Source organism: Centropristis striata, chromosome 8 (genome assembly GCF_030273125.1).
Source record: "Centropristis striata isolate RG_2023a ecotype Rhode Island chromosome 8, C.striata_1.0, whole genome shotgun sequence".
Taxonomy (NCBI): Eukaryota; Metazoa; Chordata; class Actinopteri; order Perciformes; family Serranidae; genus Centropristis; species Centropristis striata.
This window is the reverse complement of record NC_081524.1, coordinates 1,912,308-1,936,958: the sequence shown is the minus strand read 5'-3', so window position 1 is coordinate 1,936,958 and position 24,651 is coordinate 1,912,308. Positions and strand designations below refer to the sequence as shown.

General features: G+C 37.3%; 1 protein-coding gene across 1 annotated transcript in view; it reads left to right on the top strand.

Moving 5' to 3' along the window:
- Positions 1-24,651, top strand: part of LOC131976313 (atrial natriuretic peptide receptor 1-like) — an 86,524-nt gene that overhangs the window by 41,613 nt on the left and 20,260 nt on the right. The window contains exons 3-5 of the mRNA XM_059339284.1: positions 9,175-9,362; positions 10,818-10,931; positions 15,238-15,373. Coding sequence (XP_059195267.1) covers positions 9,175-9,362; positions 10,818-10,931; positions 15,238-15,373 — 438 coding nt within the window. The remainder of the gene's footprint in view (positions 1-9,174; positions 9,363-10,817; positions 10,932-15,237; positions 15,374-24,651) is intronic.

Sequence of the window (24,651 nt, the reverse complement as noted above, 5' to 3'; positions counted from 1 at the left end):
TTGCTTAAAAAAACACAGGACTTTCTACATGGAGGTAGTCGTGACCCGTCTGTATTTAAAGTACTGGTTACCTTCAGTGCATCAGGCTTTTATGGTACTTTAGATAAGTCGGGGTTTTTTTTGCCGAAACCGAACAAAACTGCAGCATTTTAACAAAACATACTGGTTGGTTTTCAGCAATCAGCCATTAAATAAACTGATAACAGCCTACTGGACCTGCTGGAAGGTGGAGCAGACCCTTAGTCACCCATACTTATGTGGAAGGTAGCTGCTGATAACGTTTGAAATGGGTGCTCTTTTTGCTCTGTTTTGGGTCTCCACCATCTCCTAAAATAAATATGTGTGTCTCGAGATGCTAAATGCTGCGCTGTGTTCTCCAGCTGGTCTCTAACTGTGTCTGTTAGCTTTTAACTGCTGAGCAGGTAGAGCAGCTGAGGCCTTTTTTCGGCATCCAAACCTAAACAAAAACTTAAACCTAACCGAAAAAATGGACGTGAAATGTAACGAAATTGGGAGCGACCATTTAAAGAGCTGATAACAACCTACTGGACCTACTGGAAGGTGGAGCAGACCCTTTGTCACCCATGCTTATGGGGATAACCATTGATTGTGTGGGAATGTTTGACATGGATGTTCTTTAAGCTCTGTTTTTGGTCTCCACCCTCTTCTAAAAGGAATATGTGTGTCTCGAGGTGCTAAATGCGGTGCTAAAGTACTGGTTACCTTCAGTGCATCAGGCTTTTATGGTGCTTTAGATAAGTAGTTTTTTAGCCAAAACCGAACAAAACTGCAGCATTTTATCAAAACATACTGGTTGTTTTTCAGCAATCAGCCATTAAATAAACTGATAACAGCCTACTGGACCTGCTGGAAGGTGGAGCAGACCCTTAGTCACCCATACTTATGGGGATAATAACCATTGATTGTGTGAAAATGTTTGAAATGGGTGCTCTTTTAGCTCTGTTTTGGGTCTCCACCAACTCCGAAAATAAATTTGTGTCTCTGGAGGTGCTAAATGCTGCACTGTGTTCTCCAGCTGGTCTCTAACTGTGTCTGTCTGCTGGTAGAGCAACTAAGGCCTTTTTTCGGCGTCCAAACCTAAATGAATTCTTAAACCTAACCGAAAAAATGGAAGTGAAATGTAACGAAATTGTGAGCGACCATTGAAAGAGCTGATAACAACCTACTGGACCTACTAGAAGGTGGAGCAGACCCTTAATCACACATACTAATGTGACGATAACCGCTGATAAACGCCCCTTTAAATGTGTGAAAATGTTTGAAATGGGTGCCCTTTTAGCTCTGTTTTGGGTCTCCACCATCTCCTAAAATAAACATGTGTGTCTCGAGGTGCTAAATGCTGTCTGTAAATGTCTCTTACTGTGTCCGTCTGCTTTAGCAAATGAGGCCTTTTTCAGCGCCGTAACCTAAATGAAAACAAAAATGAGGAAATAACCTCCTGGACCTGCAAGACGTTGCTCCCACTTATTGACCAATATAATTAAAATCATTAAATAGTGAGATAACGTCCAGATCGGTTGGATTTTATATTGAAGTCATGCAATATTCCCCAAATTCTTCCTGAACTTTTGTTGGAAATGTGTCTAGAAATCTAGAAATCCCACCTTTTTCAATTGACTTAGAGATAACTTACCCGAAATAATTCTCCAAAAAACAAGTATTTAGATTTCTCTGATGATCCGTTTGTTGGTTATTGTGTCTTTGCACCTCACCGTTACCAGATTATATCAGAAACACACAGTCAGAAAGGCAGGATTATATTCCTTGTTATATTAAGAATTGTAAATATATTGGATGAAATTATCAATAAGAAGTCTTCTGATCTGCTCCTTTTAATTTGCTCCGTGTTTAATTGTCTTGAAAATGTAACCATAAATAATTGTAATAAATACAGTAAATAGTTTCCCTGTCCTCGTCTCTCGCTCGGTGTTCTCTGAGTTCCTCTAGCAGCAGATTAAAGCGTTCTCTGGTGGTCCGGACTGATTTGTTGCCTCTGTGTAATTGCCGAACATAATTGGTTTGTACACAGGAAGTGGAAACTCAGCGTCTCCCATTAGTCTGTTTGCATGTTCACATGTCACAAACTCTAACGAGGGCTCTCTAACTCTAATTACTGGGGGCCGCTGGAGTGGTATCAAAATGACCAAAAAAAGACACAAAATGATAGAAAAGAAACTAAATTACTTAAAAAAGACACAAAATGACCAAAAAAGACACAAAATGAATAAAAAAGACACAATTACAGAAAAGAAACTGAATTACTTAAAAAAGACACTAAATGACTATGAAAGACACAAAATGAGCAAAAAAGACACAAAATGACTGAAAAAACATTAAATTACTTTAAATAGACACAAAATGACAAAATAAAGAGACAGAAAAAGACAATTTTTTTTAAGAAAAGAGACAAAATGATCAAAAAAGACACAAAATGACAGAAAAAAAAACTAAATTACTTAAAAAAAGAAACAAAATGACCCCAAAAAACGACACAAAAATTAATTAAAAAAGACACAAAAATAATTTTTAAAAAACACACAAAAATGATTAAAAAAAGACACAAACTTATTTAAAAAAAGACACAAAATGATAGAAAATAAACTAAAATTACTTAAGAAAAAGACACAAAATGACCAAAAAAAAGACACAAAATGTCAAAAAAAGACACAATTACAGAAAAGAAACTAAATTACTTAAAAAAAGGCACTAAATGACCAAAAACAAGGACACAAAATAAACTATAAAAAAGGACACTAAATGACTGAAAAAAAACATTAAATTACTTTAAAAAGACACAAAATGACAAAATAAAGAGACAGAATGTCCAAAAAATACACAAAAAATACACAATTACCAAGAAAGACACAACATTTTTAAGAAAAGACGCAAAATTACCAAAAAAGACACAAATGACAGAAAAAAACTAAATTACTTAAAAAAGAAACAAAATGACCCAAAAACGACACAAAACGACCAAAAAAAGACACAAAATGAATTAAAAAGACACAAAATAATTTTTAAAAAAACACACACAAAATTATTAAAAAAGACACAAACTTATTAAAACAAAAGACACAAAATTACCAAAACAGTAATTCAAGGGACCTTCCACACACAACATGGTAAAGTGCCATTCATATAAAACTCACATTAAACTTTCATATCAAGGTGGGGGCCACAAAATATCGTCACGAGGGCCACAATTGGTAATTTTGGTAATTTTGTGTCTTTATTAGTCATTTTTCGTTGATATTTGTTGATTTAGTTTCTTTCTTTTGTAGTTTTGTGTCTTTTTTTGGTCATTTTACATATTTTTTGTCAAAATATATATTTTTTTAAGTCAAATCAAAATCTTTATTGCCATCTTGCAGAGCAGCTCAGTGGTCAGTGCAAGAACACAATGAAGATTATTTTATGGAACAAAAAATATAAAGAGATTGACTGATTCTGATAGATTGACTGATTGTGATAAACATGGTAGAGATTGTTTCTCTTTACCTCACCGTTTCTGTGTTGAAGAAGAACTTTATTATCATTTATATTAACTCTTGTGTCTGTGTGGAAACTAAATCATGTTGGAGCTCTTGTGCTGAGCATTAAGAGCAGCAGGATTCATTAAGAGGAAGGAGTGAAGAGGAAGCAGGTAGAAAGAGGAGATTAAGAGCAGAGAACATCTTATTTCCTGCCTGACCTTTTGCTTTTCTTCTCCCTCAGCAGGAGCAGCTGCTCCGCTTCATTCTCACATTAAATGATATGAAGATTAATGAGAGAAACGGCACTCAGAGACTCAGTGAATAATCACACAATACCTTCAACTTCAACTATCAAAGCTTTCTTTTATTTTGACAGGATTTCAGTATTTCAGGATGTTTAAGGATTTTCTCTACCTGGACTCTAACGGGTGTTTTCTTTAGTGGATCGTCAAAGGTCATTTTGTGTCTTTTTTAATAATTTCACGTGTTTTGAGGTAATTTTTTTTTTAGGTCTTTTTTTGTCATTTTACATCTTTTTTTAGGTAATTTTGTGTCTTTTTTTGTCATTTTACATCTTTTTTAGGTCATTTTGTGTCTTTTTTAGTCATTTTACGTAGTTGTTTTGTCATTTTGTTTTACAACATTTGTGATACTTGTGGGCACTTGGATCTATATAATAATCATCTTCCTCCTCCTCTTGTTCTCCACCTTTCTCATTCTCCTCCCCTCTTGTACATTATGTGGAGAAAACTGATTTTGGTCATTTTGTGGACATTTTGTGTCTCTTTTTTGGTCATTTTACATATTTTTTTTAGTGATTTTACATATTTTTTGGGTCATTTTGTATCTTTTTTTGGTAAATTTGTGTCTTTATTAGTCATTTTACGTTGATATTTGTTAATTTAGTGTCTTTCTTTTATAATTTTGTGTCTTTTTTTGGTCATTTCACATATTTTTTTGGGTCATTTTATATATTTTTTTGGTAATTTTGTGTCTTTATTAGTCATTTTACGTTGATATTTGTTCATTTAGTTCCTTTCTTTTGTAATTTTGTGTCTTTTTTTGGTCATTTTACATATATTTTTTAGTCATTTCACATATATTTTTTAGTCATTTCACATATTTTTGGGTCATTTTGTATCTTTTTTTGGTTAGTTTAGTGTCTTATTAGACATTTTACGTTGATATTTGGTAATTTAGTGTCTTCTTTTGTAATGTGTCTTTTTTTAGTCATTTCACATATTTTTTAGATAATTTTGTCATTTTTTTATTTACAACATTCCTGACACGAGGAAAAGCATTCATATATGAATTCCGTTTTATTACCATTAAAAAAAAATAATTTACCAGTGAAATTCCCACGTTGTTCCCACTTCTAGCCATGATTGTGTTGACTCCACAGAGCTGCAGGACTTCTAGATGTCTAGATATTTTATATGTGGCATTATATTGTTGTTGCTCATCAGTGTGGTGTTCAGGTTCCTCTCTGGGTCGTGTTTCTCTCGTCCTGTACAGATCGAATCCTTTCATCTCCGGCTGTCACTCTGTCAGTGGGAAGTGGAAGCTGGACTCTTTTCATCTGAGCACATGTGTGGGCAGCAGGAAGTGTGCGGGGTCAGGGGTCAGGGGTCAGGGGTCGCTGTGTTCCAGGCTCCTCCTGCAGGACTTTGAGCTCTTCCTGGTTTCAGGGTCGTATCTGCACTCTGACCTTTGACCCTCGCTCCACCTGACGCAGCAGCAGAATTAACACTCATCCTGTCACGTCCTCACATCATATAGAGAAAGAAAGAACTCTCATCACACACGGAGAAATACATAAATACATGAAAACATAAATACAGCTCACAGCCTGAAGACAAAAATCCACCATATTGTTTAAATATTATCGTCAGAATTTGAACTTTTCCAGTTTCCAGACAGAAAATCTATTTACACAGAGCTGAGAGGAGTGGACAGGAGAGGCTGTTTACATCTTTTTTTGTCATTTTGTGGGGTTTTTGGTAATTTTTCGTAGGCAATTCTGTCTTTTTTGTTCATTTTATGTTGTTATATGGTAAATTTGTGTTTTTTTTGTAATTTTATGTACATTTTTTGGTGATTCTGCCTTTTTTGGTGATTAGGGCCACGGGACTATTGCACCGAGCACTGGCCCAGCTACTGTTATACTGTGGACGCAATTTTACGTTTTTCCCGCTACTAGTCCTACAACTTGAAGAGTTGCAGGACAAATTATATATCAAAACGTGCGGTTTGATCGGGATCAGCATGCTATTACTTTTCTCTACGGAATACGAATTTTTGAGCGAAAAAGTCTTGTGTATCGGTGTATTAATCCACGTTTCGATAGGTCATATAGTTTTTTATCAATCCCTGTTCAATGATGCACAGATGATCCACCAACACCACCAACAGCCTCATTGGCTCCCATATTAAAAACGCAGGAAGATTTCTGAAAAAGGGAGATGTAACAGTTTTTTTAGATCGCTCTAACAAAGCTATTTTTTCATTTTTCTTTAAAAAAATCATATGTAGATGTTCAGGAAGAACTCAGGATGCTCGAAGTGAAGTCGGATCAATGATAGGTATTATGGTTTTGCCAAAAATGCTTTCTGTTCGAGGCCAGAAATTCCAGTCTGTCCCCCTCTGGCTGCTGTCACTGTTCCGGTACATTGGCAGTTGGTGTCAGTTAATTCTGTTGATTGCTCTGCTCTGATTGGTCGACCGCAAAGCCTTTGATGCTTTGATGTGATTACAGTTACAGATACACGCACGCACAGGTAACTTTATGTGATTTTAGTGAAATCTCTGAAGAATCTCACCATAGTGTACACACACCGGCAGTAGCCCCCGTGGCCCTTTCACAATTTCCCCAGAGGAAATTTTCTAGTTTTACGTTGTTATATGGTCATTTTGTGTCTTTTTGGTGATTGTTAGTCTTTATTTTTGGTCATTTAGTCGGAGTTTTGTGAGCAAAACTGAAATATAATTTTTTCCATTAAAAAAAAAAAAAAATGTTTCTGTCAATCTAACTGTGTTATTCTGCACAAAGACTGTTTGATTTGTTGTGATCGTGCTGATTCTATCGGAGGTTCAGGACTTATAGATTTATAGAGATTTTATAAGTTGCAGTGAAAGACGAGGACACACAGAGGAGAATGTGTGTGTGCAAGATAAATATGAATGAGGCCGAGCTGATGAACCCGCCTTGTTTGAGTAAAGTTCGATAATGTTGGTAAAGAAACGAGAGTCAGAGAGGAGAGAGTATTTTTAGACGAGTATTTTTAGAAGAAGAACAAAGTGCAGAGATTGAGTTTCAGCAGAGTGTAAAGTCTCTGCAGCAGGAGGAGCTCCGTTACAGTCGGAGGAAGCTTTTAGTGGCGCTGGAGGTTTCTGTGGTTTCACTCTTCACTTCCTGCTCAGAGGTTATTAAAGCCGGGAACAATAGAGGCGCTGGGACAGGAACGCCATCCCGCCTCCGGAGACTTCCTGAAGGGAGGAGGAGGAGGAGGAGGGAGGAGGGAGGAGGGAGGAGGGAGGAGGGAGGAGGGAGGAGGAGGAGGGAGGAGGGAGGAGGGAGGAGGCCGAGGAGGTCTGGGCTGGCAGCTCCTCATTTTTATCATATTTCATATTTCACCTTCTGACGCTGTTGACGAGCCAAATATCTTTCAACAAATAAGTTAAGTTTGAGCTCAAAATTGATAAAAATGGCGACGTGTGACTTCTACAAGTCACCATCTAAACCTGCAGACGTTAAAGGGACAGTAGGAGTTCCAAAAAAAGGAAAAAATTGACAAAAAAGAGACAAAATTACAAAAAAGTCATAAGAGCAACAAAAGACACAAAATTACAAAAAAGACACAAAATTACCCAAAAGACAAAAAATGACTAAAAAAGACACAAAATTACAAAAAAAAATTAAAATAAAAAATTGACAAAAATAATCCACAATTAAAAAAATGTCATAAGAGCAACAAAAGACACAAAATTACCAAAAAAAGACATAAAATTCTCAAAAAATACTTGACGAAATTACAAAAAAAGACACAAAAATTACAAAAAAAGACAAAAATTACGAAAAACACAACAAAACTACTAAAAAACTACTAAAAAACCGAACAAAATTACAAAAAACACAACAAAACTACCAAAAAAGACACAAGATTAATTAATAAAACGACACAGAAATTACCCCCCCCAAAAAATCACAGAACTACCAGAATAAGACACAAACAGGACTGAATGGGACCATTATCTACACACTAACATCAGATTGTCTTGAAGAAGACTTGAAACTCGAGACTGAGACCAGTATGTTTTCTGAGCTGATAAATGAGGTTGTTAGAGATAGATAGGACCGGAGGTGGAGCCCCCTGCTGGAGGTCTGAAGGACTGCAGGCTGGAGACACTTCCTGTCTCTCTGCTTCCTGTTTCTCTACATTAAAAACATGTTTCAGTAGAAGTTCAAGCTCTAGAGCTGTTAGTGAAGCTGATTGATATAAAAGTAGAAATGGAGGCTGATAGAAGGCGAGCGGCTCCACGGTGTCTTGTTACTGATAAACTCCGCCCGTATGTTATTGATTGTGTCTGAGGCTTAATGGATCCTCTGAGTGGAGCAGAACAGCTGATGCTGGATCATTGATGTCCCTCTGAAGGATGAGTCAGTGTGATGATGGCAGATAATCTGGCCTCCAGCTGTCTCTTCTTATTGATTATTGTTTCCTCCTCCGTTAGATCCATTCACCAACACAAGACCACTCCATTCAGACATTCAGGAGTGTTTCTAATCCTGTAAGAAAAGATGTCAGCTGTCTGATGTCGAATATCATGATCCTCACCACCTCAACAAGCTGCTCCTCGTCTTTCACTGCAACATATGAATCCATATCAAATCTATATGAATCCATAAGTCATGCAGCTGTATGGAATCAGCACTATCACGGCTACAAGTGGGAACAAAGTGGCAATTGTAATAAAATGGAAATTTTCCACTATTCCAAGTATTATGAATGTTGTAAAAAAACACAAAAAAACAACAATAACATAACATTTTACCAAAATTAAAGATGTAACATCACCAAAAAAGATCCAAAATTACCAAAAAACACAAAATTACCAAAAAAGACACAAAAATACCAAAGAAAGAAACAAAATGTACAAAGAAAGACATAAAATGTCCAAAATTACCAAATAAAGACACAAAATTACCATAGGAAGATACAAAATGACCACAAATATATGTTAACTTATCAAAGAAGATACAAAACTACCACAGAAAGATACAAAATGACAAAAAATGACAAAAAGCCTGCCATAAAATCATCAAGCCTCTCCTGTCCTCTCCTCTCTGCTCTGTGTAAACAGCCTCTCTGACAGAAATATCAACATTTTAACACAAGTTTTGGTCACTTTTTGTAACAGAAACTTTCGTAACAGATGATGTGTTCAAGGACCGTCGGAAAGATCAAAATCTGACGATAACGCCTGTTTTTACAGTTTCTTTCTATGATAAATGGTTTATTTTTGGCAAACTTGTAAAGAAAACTCACGTGTCAAGTTATTTAAAATGGAACCATCTGGCTGTCTACTGTTATAGTGTAAAAAATAAAAATTCAGGGCTGCAGAGACTTCTGGGACGTGTAGTTGGTGACCTCTGACCTCTGACTGTCTTTTCTGTCCTCAGTGACGTTCGTCTGCTGCTCGCCGGACGTCTTCAGGAAGTTGATGGTTGAGTTCCGGCGGGCAGATCTTCCTCATGAGCAGTACGTCTTCTTCTACATCGACGTGTTCGGGGACAGTCTGAACTCCAGGAACGGGCAGCCGTGGGCGCGCGGCGACCAGGACGACGCCGTCGCCAAGGAGGCCTTCCAGGTACGAGACCAGGACCGTCCTCACAGGGAGACTCTGTATCTGGAGGATAGAGATTTAAACTACAGCTTCACAGGTTCTTTAGGTCTGACTTGAATCATCGTCAGGTGGAAAAAAACAGGTTCCTTCAAGAACTTAAGGGAGAGACAAATGCTCATTTTATTTTATTCTTTTTTTATTATTTCAGTTTTTTTTTAACTCATTTCATGAATGCAGCGTGACGGCTTCCAAAAATTGTAATTCTTCAAACAGAACTGGACGAACTGAAAACAAAAATAATAGCAAAAATATTAATTGAAACATGCGCATTTGTGTGTGTGTGTGTGTAACTAAAATCAAGTTCCCTGTGTGTGTGTGCGTGTATCAAAGGATCAAAGGATGAAAGGCGTTGTGGTCGACCAATCAGAGCAGAGCAATCAACAGAATTAACTGCCGCTGTAAAATGTCCCGGAACAGTGACAGCAGCCAGAGGTGGACAGACTGGAATTTCTGGCCTCGAACAGAAAGCATTTTTTTTTATCATTGATCCAACTTCACTTTGAGCGTCCTGAGTTCTTCCTGAACAGCTACATATGTTTTTCTTTAAAAAAAATTAAAAAATAGCTTTGTTAGAGCGATCTAAAAAAACTGTTACATCTCCCTTTTCCAAAAATCTTTGAAATCGTTTTTAATATGGGAGCCAATGAGGCTGTTGGTGGTGTTGGTGGATCATCTATGCGTCCTACGCCCAAACTATAACTCTGACAGCTTTACCAGAGGATTGTGAGGGAGAAGACTAATTTTCCTACGTTTCTATGTATAAATTATTTCTGTAGAGTGGAATTTGCGGCCTGGAGCGCAGTTTTCAAATTTATTTTTTGACAGTTTTTTCTCTCCCTCTACACTCTGGCGATGATGTCACACACTGTGACACGAACATTCCGTGCAATACACACCCATTATAATCTCAGAATTTCTCCAAAAATGATCATGGTCATTGAACAGGGATTGATAAAAAACTATATGACCTATCGAAACGTGGATTAATACACCGATACACAAGACTTGTGTCTACTGTTTAAAGTTTAAATGGAGTCTCTAGGTGAAATTATGCCGGAGAAGTAGACGTTTAAAAATCTACAATTATTGTTCTTTTTCACTAATTTTTTTTCGTCTGTCTCATTCATTTCAATGCAAAATTTTGGTCAGTTTTTCATTCAATTCATATTCTGTAGAGAAAAGTAATAGCACACCGATCCCGATCAAACCGCACGTTTTGATATATAATTTGTCCTGCAACTCTTCAAGTTGTAGGACTAGTAGCGGGATGAAATTGCGTCCGGAAGAGGAAGAAGAAGAAATCCACAGTGTAACAGTAGTGCCTGGTGTGATTGCCCCGAGGCCCTAATAATTAACAATAATAAATGTCTGTTTTTCTACCTGATGATCAGTCCGTTGTGTCTCTGTGTGTCTCTGCAGAACGTGAAGATCTTGACGTACCGAGAGCCTCAGAACCCAGAATACAGAGAGTTCGTCAGCAACCTGAAGACAGACGCCAAGAAATCCTTCAACTACACCATCCAGGACTCCCTGGTGAGGGGTGTGTGTGTGTGTGTGTGTGTGTGTGTGTGTGTGTGTGTGTGTGTGTGTGTGTGACCATGATGAAAGGAAAGTGTCTCCATCCTCAGTCTCTGCTGATGGACAAAGACAAATCTGATTCAATATAAAAAAGAGTAAATGAGGTTATTTACACAGAGCAGAGAGGAGAGGACAGGAGAGGCTGGAAACATGACAATACTTTAATATGTGGAGAAAACTTGACATCTTTGTGTTTTGGTTATTTTTTGATTTTTTTTTTTTTTTGTGTTTTTGTATCTTTTTTGTGATACTTTTGTGCTTTTATTGATGATTTAGTGTCTTTTGTTGGCCAATTGTGTCTTTTTGTGGAATTCATGTGTCTTTTTTGTAATATTGTGGCCTATTTTGGTCTACCATTTGTTTTTATGCAGATTTAAAAGCGTCTGCTGGTGTTTAATTGGTTTATTTACATTTTCATCTTTGTTACAAGGATATAGTTTGCACTTGTTGACAAAATCATCACAAAATGTAATTAAGTACTAAAAAAAGAAGTGAAATGTATAAAAAAAGAAAAAAAGAAATAACAAATAAATATATAAGATAACCAAAAATATATGTAAAATGTTGCAAATTTTATGCCAACATTTTATTCTGGTGACTGGGTTGTTGAACAAGTTGATAAATATCTAAAATATGGTATGTTTTTCCCTGGAAACAGTGACCAGAGGGTGAAACCTTAATGCATGGAGATATAATAGAGTGACGCACTGACCGATAGAAACAAATCAATTGTTTTGTGGTATTTTGTAAAGGACAGCAGGTCCACGAGGTCAGAGAGGAGAGACATTTAGAGTGTGTGTGTGTGTGTGTGTGTGTGTGTGTGTGTGTGTGTGTGTGTGTTTGTGTGAAATGTCTCATACGTTCCTCACAGTTTGGACGTTTAAAGCTTGAAACAACACACAGAAACCTGCAGCCAGATGTCTAAACGATGCACACACACACACACACACACACACACACACACACACATACACACACACACACATGTTGTCCTCCTCCTTTCTGAATGCAGCTTGTGTTTCTGTGCTTTCTGTTTGATGGCTCCACTCAGTTCATCTAACGAGCTTTGACTCGTTAACTTAACGAGGCTGTAGGAGAACATAAAGTCAAACAAACGTGACCCTTTCAAAATAAGAGCATGTGAATGTGTTGACAGAATCCACCACACAATTTACATGAAAGCTGTTAAAAATATGAAGCCTTAAATGAAAACAAACCAGAAGCCTTTTTCTCCTTTACAATCATTCCCTACATGTTTCCATCAGGGAGACAAACTCATTATTTTAAGATCAGAGATTAAGATCAGTGTTTCTGATGGAATTGTGGCATTAGAATGTGTGAAACGCCACAAGATTTAGACTATTCAGACCCTCTAGAGACTCTTAGTCTCTATATTTAGACTATTCAGACCCTCTAGACACTCTCTGTCTCTATATTTAGACTATTCAGACCCTCTAGACACTCTCTGTCTCTATATTTAGACTATTCAGACCCTCTAGAGACTCTTTGTCTCTATATTTAGACTATTCAGACCCTCTAGAGACTCTTTGTCTCTATATTTAGACTATTCAGACCCTCTAGACACTCTCTGTCTCTATATTTAGACTATTCAGACCCTCTAGACACTCTCTGTCTCTATATTTAGACTATTCAGACCCTCTAGAGACTCTTTGTCTCTATATTTAGACTATTCAGACCCTCTAGAGACTCTTTGTCTCTATATTTAGACTATTTAGACCCTCTAGCGACTCTTTGTCTCTATATTTAGACTATTTAGACCCTCTAGAGACGAGTAGCAGGTGCCGTCCCAAAGCACTCACAAGCGGCCAATTCCTAGGAATCTAATTACTGGGAGCCAGTTCTCAAGAAGAACCGGTTCTCGATCTCCAGCCCTACTCCTGGTATGGTTTTATTCTGGAGAAACACATTATCTGATACTGTTGATAGTCGCCCCCTGCTGGCCATCAGACAGAATGCAGGTCAAAGGTTTGATGACATCACCAGTTAAATCTGATCACATCTCAGCTTCATGCTGTCATCTGTTTAAATACATTACAGGCCTCCACGTTGTCCCTTATCAGCCACCGTGTGTGTGTGTGTGTGTGTGTGTGTGTGTGTGTGTGTGTGTGTGTGTATGTGTGTGTGTGTGTGTGTGTGTGTGTGTGTGTGTGTTAAGCAGGTTGTCTGGCAGCTTTGTGAAGCCGGTTAATCAGCAGCAGGCAGACAGCTGAGGGACGCTAATGCAGTTAAAAAGCAAAGAGCTTGATACCAGACACACACACACACACACACACACACACACACACAGAATAAGATGACACCCTGGTTATCTCTGTGGAGAAACAGGATACAAACAGATGGAATCAAACAGTCACGTGATGATTATAATTGGACTTTTCTACAGACGACCTTTGACCTCAGATGTCTCCTGATTATTTAGATTTTTTTTTAACTTTTCCTCTCCAAGAAGTATTTTCTGCTCGTGCTTGTTTTTCTCTGTTTTTCTCTGTTTTCGGCCTCATTAACTGAACTCAGAGCAGCATTCGTTCTGTCATTTCCACATTTTTAATATTTATGTTTAATGAGCATCGTCCACAGCTTATTTTAATTCAGATCCGTTAGTCTGCAAAGGTCACATCTTGAGGCTGGTCGTTCACTGGGATTTAACCCTTTACATCCATTAAATCCATCAAGTCAGATCCACAGCTTCACTGGTGTTTTATCTCGCTTAAATCAATTAAAAACTGTTTGTACATTTTGGATCGTTGCTGCAGCAAAACATCAAAACATGCAAACATCAAAACATCAAAACATGCAAACATCAAAACATAAAAACATGAAAACATCAGGCGAAGAACGTGCAGTAATGTCACACTGTGGGATTTTATTTTGGAAATGCTGATATTTTGGAGAGAATTCAGTATAAATGTTTGCATTTTTATTGCAACAGACTCAAAGTTTATCTGCTATTTTAAGTCAAGTTTACTTAAAACCCCATTTATACTTTCATCTTAAGTGTCTGGTTTCCAGGTAAAACCCAGCTGACATTTAAAACTCTTTGTTGACTCTTTGGCCGACCAAATGTCTCCACAAACTAAATGTATCCAACTCAGGGACTGTTGAGGGAGCGGAGTATGCAGAAATAGATATACAATGTTTAAAAATCCATCCAGAATCCCACATCAACACACCAAGACCTTCAGAACTCCAGAGTTAAATCCATGCTGTTTCAGAAACGTTTGACATTTAGTAAATTTGTGTATTTTGTGCAATGTATGGCAGCACAAAATGACCAAAAGAGACACAAAATGACCAAAAAAGATGTAAAAATTACCAAAAAAGACACAATATGACCAAAAGAGACACAAAATGACCAAAAAAGACAGAAAAAATGACAGAAAAAGACACAAAATTACCCCCAAAAGATGTAAAAATGACCAAAAAAGACACAATATGACCAAAAGAGACACAAAATGACCAAAAATGATGTAAAAATTACACAAAAAAGAAACAAAATTACCCCCAAAAGATGTAAAAATGACCAAAAAAGATGTAAAAATGACACAAATAAAAGAAACAAAATTACCCCCAACAGACGTAAAAATGAGAGAAAAAAAGACACAAAATGTCCACAAGAGACACAAAATGACCATGAAAGATGTAAAAAATGAGAGAAAAAGACCCAAAATGACACCAGCGTTAGGAACATGTGGTATATTTGACTTGTTGCTGTTTCTGCTGTTTATCTAAACTCTCACCTCCGTCACACTCAGAACATCATGATGGAGATTATAATCAGTGATTTAACTCTTTAGACTCTCTGCTTGGTGATGTGACATCGATAGCAGCTGTTAGCGCTCCAAAGCTTCACACGCAATTAAAATGTAATCAGACGATCTCACACACAGACCTGCTGCTGGAGAGCCAATCAGAGCAGCACACACACACACACACACACACACACACACCTTCAGTAGAAGGTGTACATGTTGTTGTTGAGCTGCTGTAAATATATAGTAGAAAAATAAATACTGAAGCTGTGCTGATGGAAGAATGCTGAAAAATGTAAATAAACCAATTAAATTTTTTTTTAGTATTAAATTACATTTTGTGATGATTTGTCAGCAGTGCAAACTATCTTCTCTATTTTTTTTTTCATTTTTTGTCACTTTGTGTTTGTTTTTTTGGTCATTTTAAATCTTCTTGTGGTCATTTTACATCTTTTTATGGTCATTTTATGCCTTTTCTTTCTGTCGTCAAGATGAACATCATAGCGGGAGGATTCTACGACGGTCTGATGCTCTACACTCAGGCTCTGAACGAGACCATGACTCCGTCCGGCGCCCGGCCGCGAGGAGGAGTCGTCACCAAGAGGATGTGGAACCGAACCTTCCACGGTCAGTGTTTTATAATCTCTCTGTAGCTCCTTTCATAGAGCCGATCAATGATCCACCAACTATAGGCCTCCAGTGGTCCCAGAGGCAGAGATTAGAAATGGGACCACTATGAACGGGACCATGAACACACCGACAGTCATCCAATCAGCAGCTGTACAACGCTAACTGTGCACAGCGACCACCACTTAATGTAAACAAACCAGCGTGCTAACTATGCACAGCATCCACCACTTAATGTAAACAAACCAGCATGCTAACTGTGCACAGCGACCACCACTTAATGTAAACAAACCAGCATGCTAACTGTGCACAGCATCCACCACTTAATGTAAACAAACCAGCATGCTAACTGTGCACAGCATCCACCACTTAATGTAAACAAACCAGCATGCTAACTGTGCACAGCATCCACCACTTAATGTAAACAATCCGGCATGCTAACTGTGCACAGCGACCACCACTTAATGTAAACAAACCAGCATGCTAACTGTGCACAGCATCCACCACTTAATGTAAACAATCCGGCATGCTAATTGTGCACAGCGACCACCACTTAATGTAAACAAACCAGCATGCTAATTGTGCACAGCGTCCACCACTTAATGTAAACAAACCGGCATGCTAACTGTGCACAGCGACCACCACTTAATGTAAACAAACCAGCATGCTAACTATGCACAGCACCCCCCACTTATCGTAAACAAACCAGCATGCTAACTGTGCACAGCCTCAACCATTAAATGTAAACAAACCAGCGTGCTAACTATGCACAGCGTCCCCCACTTATCGTAAACAATCCGGCATGCTAACTGTGCACAGCATCCACCGCTTAATGTAAACAAACCAGCATGCTAATTTTGCACAGCGTCCACCGCTTATTGTAAGCAAACCGGCATGCTAACTGTGTATAATAATAATGATATTTAATTAAATAAATAAATAAATACAAAAGCAATATTCAAATATAAAACAATATTAAAAATGCGTACATTTTTAAATAAATAACTACATTTGGAAATGTAAAAATAAATGTGGTAATAACTAAATAAATGAATCAAAATGTAAAAACAAATTAATAAATGAATGCAGAATTACTGAAACACCTAAATAAATATTTATTGATTTCTTCTAATAATAAATACATTTATTTTCATTCTTCACATCTGCGTGGCAAAAACAATAAAATCTATACAGTAAATAAATAATAATATAGATCATTTGCAGGTGAATTCACCCTAAAGTGTCTCTTGTCTCTGTCGTCTCTCTGCTCCGAGCCGTTGGAGAGTTTCTACCCGAGCAGAGCGCCGTGAGATCGATTCTCTGAGAGCTGCAATTTACCTTCATCTGCTCTCAGAGTGAAGTAAACACTGCAGTGAAGAGCCTCACCTCTCCTCTCAGATCTGTGACACACACTCCGATAAACGCTGCTGACACCGAGGTCGAACTCATTATGAACCGTGTCGTCTGTGTGAGTCTCATTATTACTGTCCAATGTTTTCAGGCATCAGAAGAGTTAAAGTTGATAGTTTCACCAGTCGATGAATCCTGGTTTCTCACTCAGGATGAGACATTTTTTGGTGAATCTGCAGGTTTTAAGGCTGTTTCCATTACAGTTCATTACCCAGAATGAGGCGGGTCTCACTCGCCAAAACGCCCCTAATTTGAATACGAGTCGTCCTGAGGGTCTTTTGTCTGGATTTTTTTCCTCCCTGTAGAAGAGCAGGGCCGTTTTTCTCCCCTGAAAACAGCCTGGTTGCTGATTGGATAGAACGCTAAGCAGGATGTGACGTAGTACTCGACGCCACAACAACACGCGCCGTTTGTAAAAGCCGGCGAAGCAGTGTTGCCAACTTAGTAACTTTGTTGCTATATTTAGCGACTTTTCAAATCCCCTGGAACTGGAGACAAATCCAGCGCCTTTTTCTGTTATTGGAGACTTTTGGAGACTCGTTCTTACTCTTCTTAACGAGCCGCCGGGGTCGGAGACTCGTTAAGAAGAGTAAGAACGAGTCGAAGCGGCACAGTCCTCCTGCAGCAGTCTCTCCCAGCTGCAGAGCCGGAGGGGATGTTAACCCCTTAGCGTCCAGTCTGCAAATTGCTAACAGGCTAACAGTTAGCTCTGTAGCAGTACAGTGTGTATGTGCTAACAGTTAGCTCTGTAGCAGTACAGTGTGTATGTGCTAACAGGCTAACAGTTAGCTCTGTAGCAGTACAGTGTGTATGTGCTAACAGGCTAACAATTAGCTCTGTAGCAGTACAGTGTGTATGTGCTAACAGGCTAACAATTAGCTCTGTAGCAGTACAATGTGTATGTGCTAACAGGCTAACAGTTAGCTCTGTAGCAGTACAGTGTGTATGTGCTAACAGGCTAACAGTTAGCTCTGTAGCAGTACAGTGTGTATGTGCTGCTGCTGCAGGAGGTGTTTACTTGTACACTCTGTGTACAGTTAGTGATGCCGGTTAATTCATAATCACTATGTGTATGATCAGCAGAAATGATGTGCATAATTAGCCATGCTGGTTGGTTTATGATCAGCTGCTGACGTTGTGCACAGTTCGCGACGGCGGCCACAGTTGCGCAATCCGATCATAAACCAAACGTCACCTCCAGAGTCTCTAAATCCCTCTGGGGGCCTTTTTGACACAAAATTATTTTAAAAAAAAGACACAAAATGGCACAAAAACTAAATTACTTGAAGAAGAAACAAAATGACGAAAAAATGACACGGAATTACCAAAAAAGACACAAAATTATTTTTTTTTAAAAGACACAAAATTATTTCAAAGACACAAAATTACCAAAAAAACACCACAAAATTACCAAAAAAAGTAATTAAAGGGACCTTCCACACACAACACAGTAAAGTGCCATTCATATAAAACTCACATTAAACTTTCATATCAAGGTGGGGGCCACAAAATATCATCACGAGGGCCGCAATTGGCCCGCGGGCCGCCAGTTTGAGACCCCTGCTGTAGGTTCTGTGGTTGTGTTGTGTTGTTAAAGCTCTGATTGTGTAACAGAGGCAGACCTTAGACCCTCTTGCTGGTCTCATTGTGTCGTTTCCCTCCTCTCAGTTTATCTAACAGCTCATATCTGCTGCGCTGATGCCAGTTTTCTAATGCAACGTCTGAAGAATGTACAGTATGTTCTGCTCTCTATCAGCTGCTCCCACCTCAACTCTCCTTCTCATCGTTTATATCCACAGCAACCAGCAGCACAGGAAGTTAATTACTCTTTTATTACATGTTGGGATGATTTGGTCAACAAGTGAAAACTAAATACTTGGAACAAAGACACAGTGCTGATGGAGGAATGCTTTAAAATGTTAATAAACCAATTAAACAGCAGTAGACGCTTTTAAATCTGAGACATTTAAATATTTTTTCGGTCATTTTATATCTTTTTTTAGGCCATTTTAAATCATTTTTTGTCACTTTGTGATTGTTTTTGGTCATTTTAATCTTTTTTTTTTTGTCATTTTATATCTTTTTTTAGGCCATTTTACGTCATTTTTTGTCACTTTTTGTCACTTTTTGATTGTTTTTGGTCATTTTAATCCTTTTTTTGGTTATTTTATGTCTTTTTTTTATAATTTAATGATAGTATTTGATGATTTTGTCAACAACTGCAACCCCAAAAAATTACAAAAAAGACACAATATACACAATTTATTTAAAAAGACACAAAATTACCAAAGGAAAAAACTAAGAGGTTTTTTTCCACATATTGAAGTATTGTTAAGTATAGTCAAGATTCTCCTGTCCTTTCCTCTCTGCTCTGTGTAAACAGCCTCTCCTGTCCTCTCCCCTCCCCCTTTGTCACTTTTTTACGTCTCTTTCCAGGATAAACCTTGTATTTTGGACTATTCTCTGAAGGAGAACAGACATTTCCGACCTGATATTTTCCGTACAGACTTCCAGGTTTCTCAGGCTTCACATGATCTTTTTTCCAAAGAATTCACTGTAAGTTGACACAGATTTCTCTGCAGCGCTTAGGTTTTAAAGCCTCAAGAAGTCTGTGTCTGGTTACCGTGGAGACTTCTGCTCAGATTAATGCCTCGTTTCTGCCGTTTATCTTGGCGGCGCTGACCTTTGACCTCCGCCGCCAGAGAGTCATCCATCAGCCTTTGATTCATAAAACAAACCACATGAAGTCAGCAGGAAGAAAGTGAATCTGTCACACTTTTATGACATCACTGCTCCTCCTCCATGAAGAATAGTTGCCTTCACTCGCTCCGGCCTTCATTGCGCCAGCTCTTTCACAATAAAAGCCCTGGCTGAGTCCGGGGAGGTGAATGAGGAGGTGTAGAGTTTCGGTGTTATGCAACATGTTCTGTTTAGATCCTCCTCCATCATCTGCTGCTGTCAGCCTGCCGTGACCTCTGACCCCTCACTGCCCCAATGCCGAGTCAGCAGAAAATAATGTTCAAGTTTCTCAACTGAGCGAGAAATGTGGAACACCAACAGACGAGAGAGGTGTTACGTTTGTTGTTTTGTGTCATTTTTTTGGTATTTCTTTCTCTTTTTTGGTCATTTTATGTCTTGTTGCTCCCTTATAACTGCTTTTGGTTATTTGTTTTTGTCTCTTTTTTGGTAATTATGTGTCTTTTTTGGTCATTTCTTGTTATTTTATTTATTAGTATTTTTTGTAATTGTGTGTCTTTTTTTGTTTGTTTTTGTCTCTTTTTCGTAATTTTGTGTCCTTTTGGTGATTTTACATCTTTCTTTTGTAAATTTGTGTTTTATTTTGTGATTTTACATCTTTTTTTTTTGGTAATTTTTGTGCCTTTTCTGTGATTTTACATGTTTTTGGTAATTTTGTGTCTTTTGCTGATGTTATTTCTTTTTTTTGGTAATTTTTTTTAACCAAAGAAGACAAAAAAATGACCAAAAAATGATATTAAATGACCAAAAAAAAGACCATTTACATCATTTATTTCCTCTTTAAACTCTTTTAGAGCCCAACAGGAACTGTTTGGTCCTAACCTTAGTGCTGATGGAGCACAAATTCAACCAAACCAAAGCTTTTTGTTCCAGCAGTGAACCTTACCATGTCCTGAGACTCTCATAGATGTCTATGGGAGCTGTGGTAGAGACTCTCATAGGAGTCTATGGGAGCTGTGGTAGAGACAGATTGGGATTGAAAGTGTAAAGTTATTTGGTGGACTGTCGGTCAGGTTGAACCCGTTGGATCCGTCTCTCTGCAGGTTGAGCTGTTTGCTTGAGAGTTTTATTTTGAAGGGTCAGAGGTCATGAGGTGTCATCAGGGCGGAGCAGGAAGGAGCAGACTGATGATGAAGGATTAATGTGAGCTTCAGGACAGTTTCTTTGGTTGTTTTTGACTCGTTTGGTCTGGTCAGCGTTGGTTGGGTTCTGGTTCTGTCTGAAGTCGTTCTGGATGAATAAAAAACACAGAAAGTTTCATCTCGTTCCTCCACGTCTGCAGCTTCACTCCTCATCAGGTCTCTGGCACTGTGTGTGTGTGTGTGTGTGTGTGTGTGTGTGTGTGTGTGTGTTTGTTTTCCCTCCCTCAGCTGTCGTCTCTGGCTGAGACCTCGGGTCACTCAGACTCACCACTTCACTCTGTTTGTTTGTTAAAAGCTTCATTCAGCAGGAACCAACCAGTTAGTGGTTTTACATTCAGACAAACAGAAAATAAGAGGTTGATAAGAGAAGCTTTATTCCATCATTTTACAAGACGTTTCCCTGGAAGAAAACATTTCTAAAATCATATAAAATTTATAAGTCCTGCAGCTCTATTGAATTATAATTTGAATTATGTTTTGGTAGGTTTGGAAACTTCGTTCAAGGACACAAACCAGACCCAAAATAAAATAATCAAGCAAACAAGTACCAGACTTTTGGTGTTTGTAACATTTTTTTTTTGTGGTCTCCTGATGAAAGCCCTGGTTTGTGTGTGTGTGTGTGTGTGTGTTTCAACAAGGTTTCTCCAGCTTCAAACTACTCATTATTTCTTTAGCTCACAATCAATCAATCAATCAATCAATCAATCAATCAATCAATCAATCAATCAATCAATCAATCAATCAATCAATCAATCAATCAATCAATCAATCAATCAATCAGAGGTAATTGTCAAATACCAAAATGACCCCCAAAAAATTTAAAATAACCTAAAAAAGAAATATAATAACCAAAAAAAACACAAAATTACCAAAAAAAGACAAAAAATATATATCTCCTTTATTTAACCAGGTAAACGTCTCATTGAGATTAAAAAAATCTCTTGTCCAAGAGAGACCTGGCCAAGAAGGCAGCATAACAAGAGACAAGTTACAACATTAAACACAGTTAACATCAACAATTAAATACAATTAAATACAAATCCAGCCATCACAACATCAGTGAAAAAGCCTCAAATAGAGACTTATAAGGAGCATCACACTGACCAAGAGAAATTATTTCTTTATCCTTCAGAATTCACAGTTTGTGACCAACTCAGACAATTTCAATCCCTTTTGCAGATTGCTCCATGATAAAGGAGCGTAACTAAAAGCTTTATTATCTAACTCAGTTCTCTCTCTTGGCTCCAGCATCTGGACAGTGATTTGTGAGTGTAGACCATGTTTAGATTGGTTTGGACACATGTATGTACACAGGTAAGAGGGGAGCAGCCCAAGAATACATTTATAGATAAAAACTAACCAATGAGAGCCTGAGGACACACAAAGACACATTTCAGCCATACAGAGAACAATGATGAGTGTGATTTACCAAGCCAGTAATGAAACTCAGAGCACAATGATAAACACAGAACAGCTTCTTCAGGAGGCTCTGAGTTCATTCATGAAAAGCAGATCACTGTAATCCCAGTAGAGGCAAAAAAGTTGCAGAAATCAAATATTTCCTTGTCAGATAGGAGAAACAAGACTTGTTTCTAAAAAAGAATCCTAATTTTAGTTTTAGTTTTGTCACAAGGTTTTCAATATGGGGCTTAAAAGACAGCTTCTGATCAATGGTGACCCTTTCAATTTCATCACCTTGTACCGTCGTTATCTTTGGCTAATTGGGTGTCAGGTCTTCACTATTTGAAAAGATAATGAGCTTTGATTTCTTCACATTCAATGCCAACCTGAGTTCATCTAGATTCATCTAGATTAGAAGCAGATTGCAGGTATTGAAGGGTCTGAACTAGTGAAGAGGATGAACAATAAATGACTGTATCATCTGCATAGAAGTGAAATGAGGCATTTGATACATTGTCACAAACATTATTAATGTACAGCGAGAACAAAAGAGGGACCCAGGACCGAGCCCTGGGGCACACAGAAACCTGGACAGATTGTGTTCTCGACAATAAATAATTGGAGAACCAACCAACAGCATGTTCAGAAAGACCAATATTAAAAAGTTTGTTTGCCAAGACGTTACGGTCGACTGTATAAAAAGCTTTCGATAAATCAATAAAAAGGGCTATACAATATTTTTTACAATCCAACGCCTGGATAAAATGAAACAACAAAAAAAATATGTAAAATACCAAAAAAAGACAAAAAATTACCCCAAAAAGACACAAAATTACGCAAAAAGATACAAAATTAGTAAAATAAGACACAAAATTACAAAAAAAAGACATAAAATGATGGGAAAAATATGTATTTAGATAAATTTAGAAAAAAACTACACAAAAATACCAAAAATACGTAAAAACATGTAAAATTATCAAAAAGACACAAAATTACGCAAAAAGATACAAAATTACTAAAATAAGACATAAAATTACAAAAATAGCCATAAAATGATGGGGAAAAATATGTAAAATGTAAAAAAAATACACAAAAATACGGAAAATATGTAAAATTATCAAAAAAGGATGTAAAATTACCAAAAAAGACCCTGGAAGTGACATAGTTTAGTGAAAACGTGCTGCAGGAAGTTGACTGAACGCTGCTCTGCTGGGTTTGTTGAGGGTTTAGATATAAAGTGTTTCAGACTGTGGAGGTTCAGTGTCTGCAGACGTTAATGTTCCTGCAGGACGAGGTGAGCAGAGTGTTTACTGCTCTGTCACACAGACGCTATAATTAGATTTGTCAGCTTTTCTAATCTTTGATTTACAGGCAGGATAAACCAGCTGGTTACCAGGCAACCGCTGTCAGCTCCCAGAGCCACGACAGGCTCCTAAAACCAGAGCTGAGACTCCAAACCAGCAGTTACACCATTTATTCACTGTCTGAAGCGTCTGTTAGTGAGTCTGAGAGGAGAGAGAGGTCAGTAACAGACCTGGTTAGACTCTGAGGAACTCAGTGTGTTGCTGGTTAGAAGCTCAGATAAGGTTAACACCAGCTGAAGTGTCAGTAAAAAAAAAAAAGATGTAAAATTACCAAAAAAGTCATTAAAAATACAAAAAAGTACGTAAAATAAATAAAAGAAACGTAAAATTACCAAAAGTTGTAAAATGACCCAAAAAAAGACATACAATTATAAAAAAGACTTAAAATTACAAAAAAAAGACATAGACATCGACATGATTTACAAAAATGGAAATAAAGGGACCAAAAAAGTCATAAAACTGCAAAAAGACTAAAAAAACTAAAATTACCAAACGAAAGATGTAAAACTACCTAAAAAAGACGATGAATTGCTAAAGAATACGTTAAAATTCCAAAAAAAAGATGTAAAAATTCCCCAAAAGAAGACATAGAATTACAAAAAAGTGTCAAATGACCAAAACTTTGTTAAATTCCCAAAAAAGCATGTAAAATGACCCAAAGATGTTGTTGAAATTACAAAAAAGTTGTAAAAAATTCCCAAAAAGAAGACACAGAATTATAAAAAAGATGCCAAATTCCCAAAAAAGGAAGTAAAATGACCCAAAAAGTATAAGAATACAAAAAAGACGTAAAATTAAAAAATCTATAAATTACCAAGACAAAAAAAGACAGAAAATGACCAAAAAGTTAAAAATAAAAGACCAAAAAATAATGGAAAATAACAAAAAAAGGCATAAAAATTACAATAAAAGACATAAAATGCCAAAAAAGACGTTAAATTATCAAAAATTACAAATGTCTCTCTTCTTCCTCTCTTCCCTCCTCAATACAAAAAAGACGTAAAATTAAAAAAATCTATAAATTACCAAGACAAAAAAAGACAGAAAATGACCAAAAAGTTAAAAATAAAAGACCAAAAAAATGATGTAAAATGACAAAAAAGGCATAAAAATTACAATAAAAGACATAAAATGCAAAAAAAAAGACGTTAAATTATCAAAAAATTACAAATGTCTCTTTTTCCCCTCTTATCTCCTCATGCAT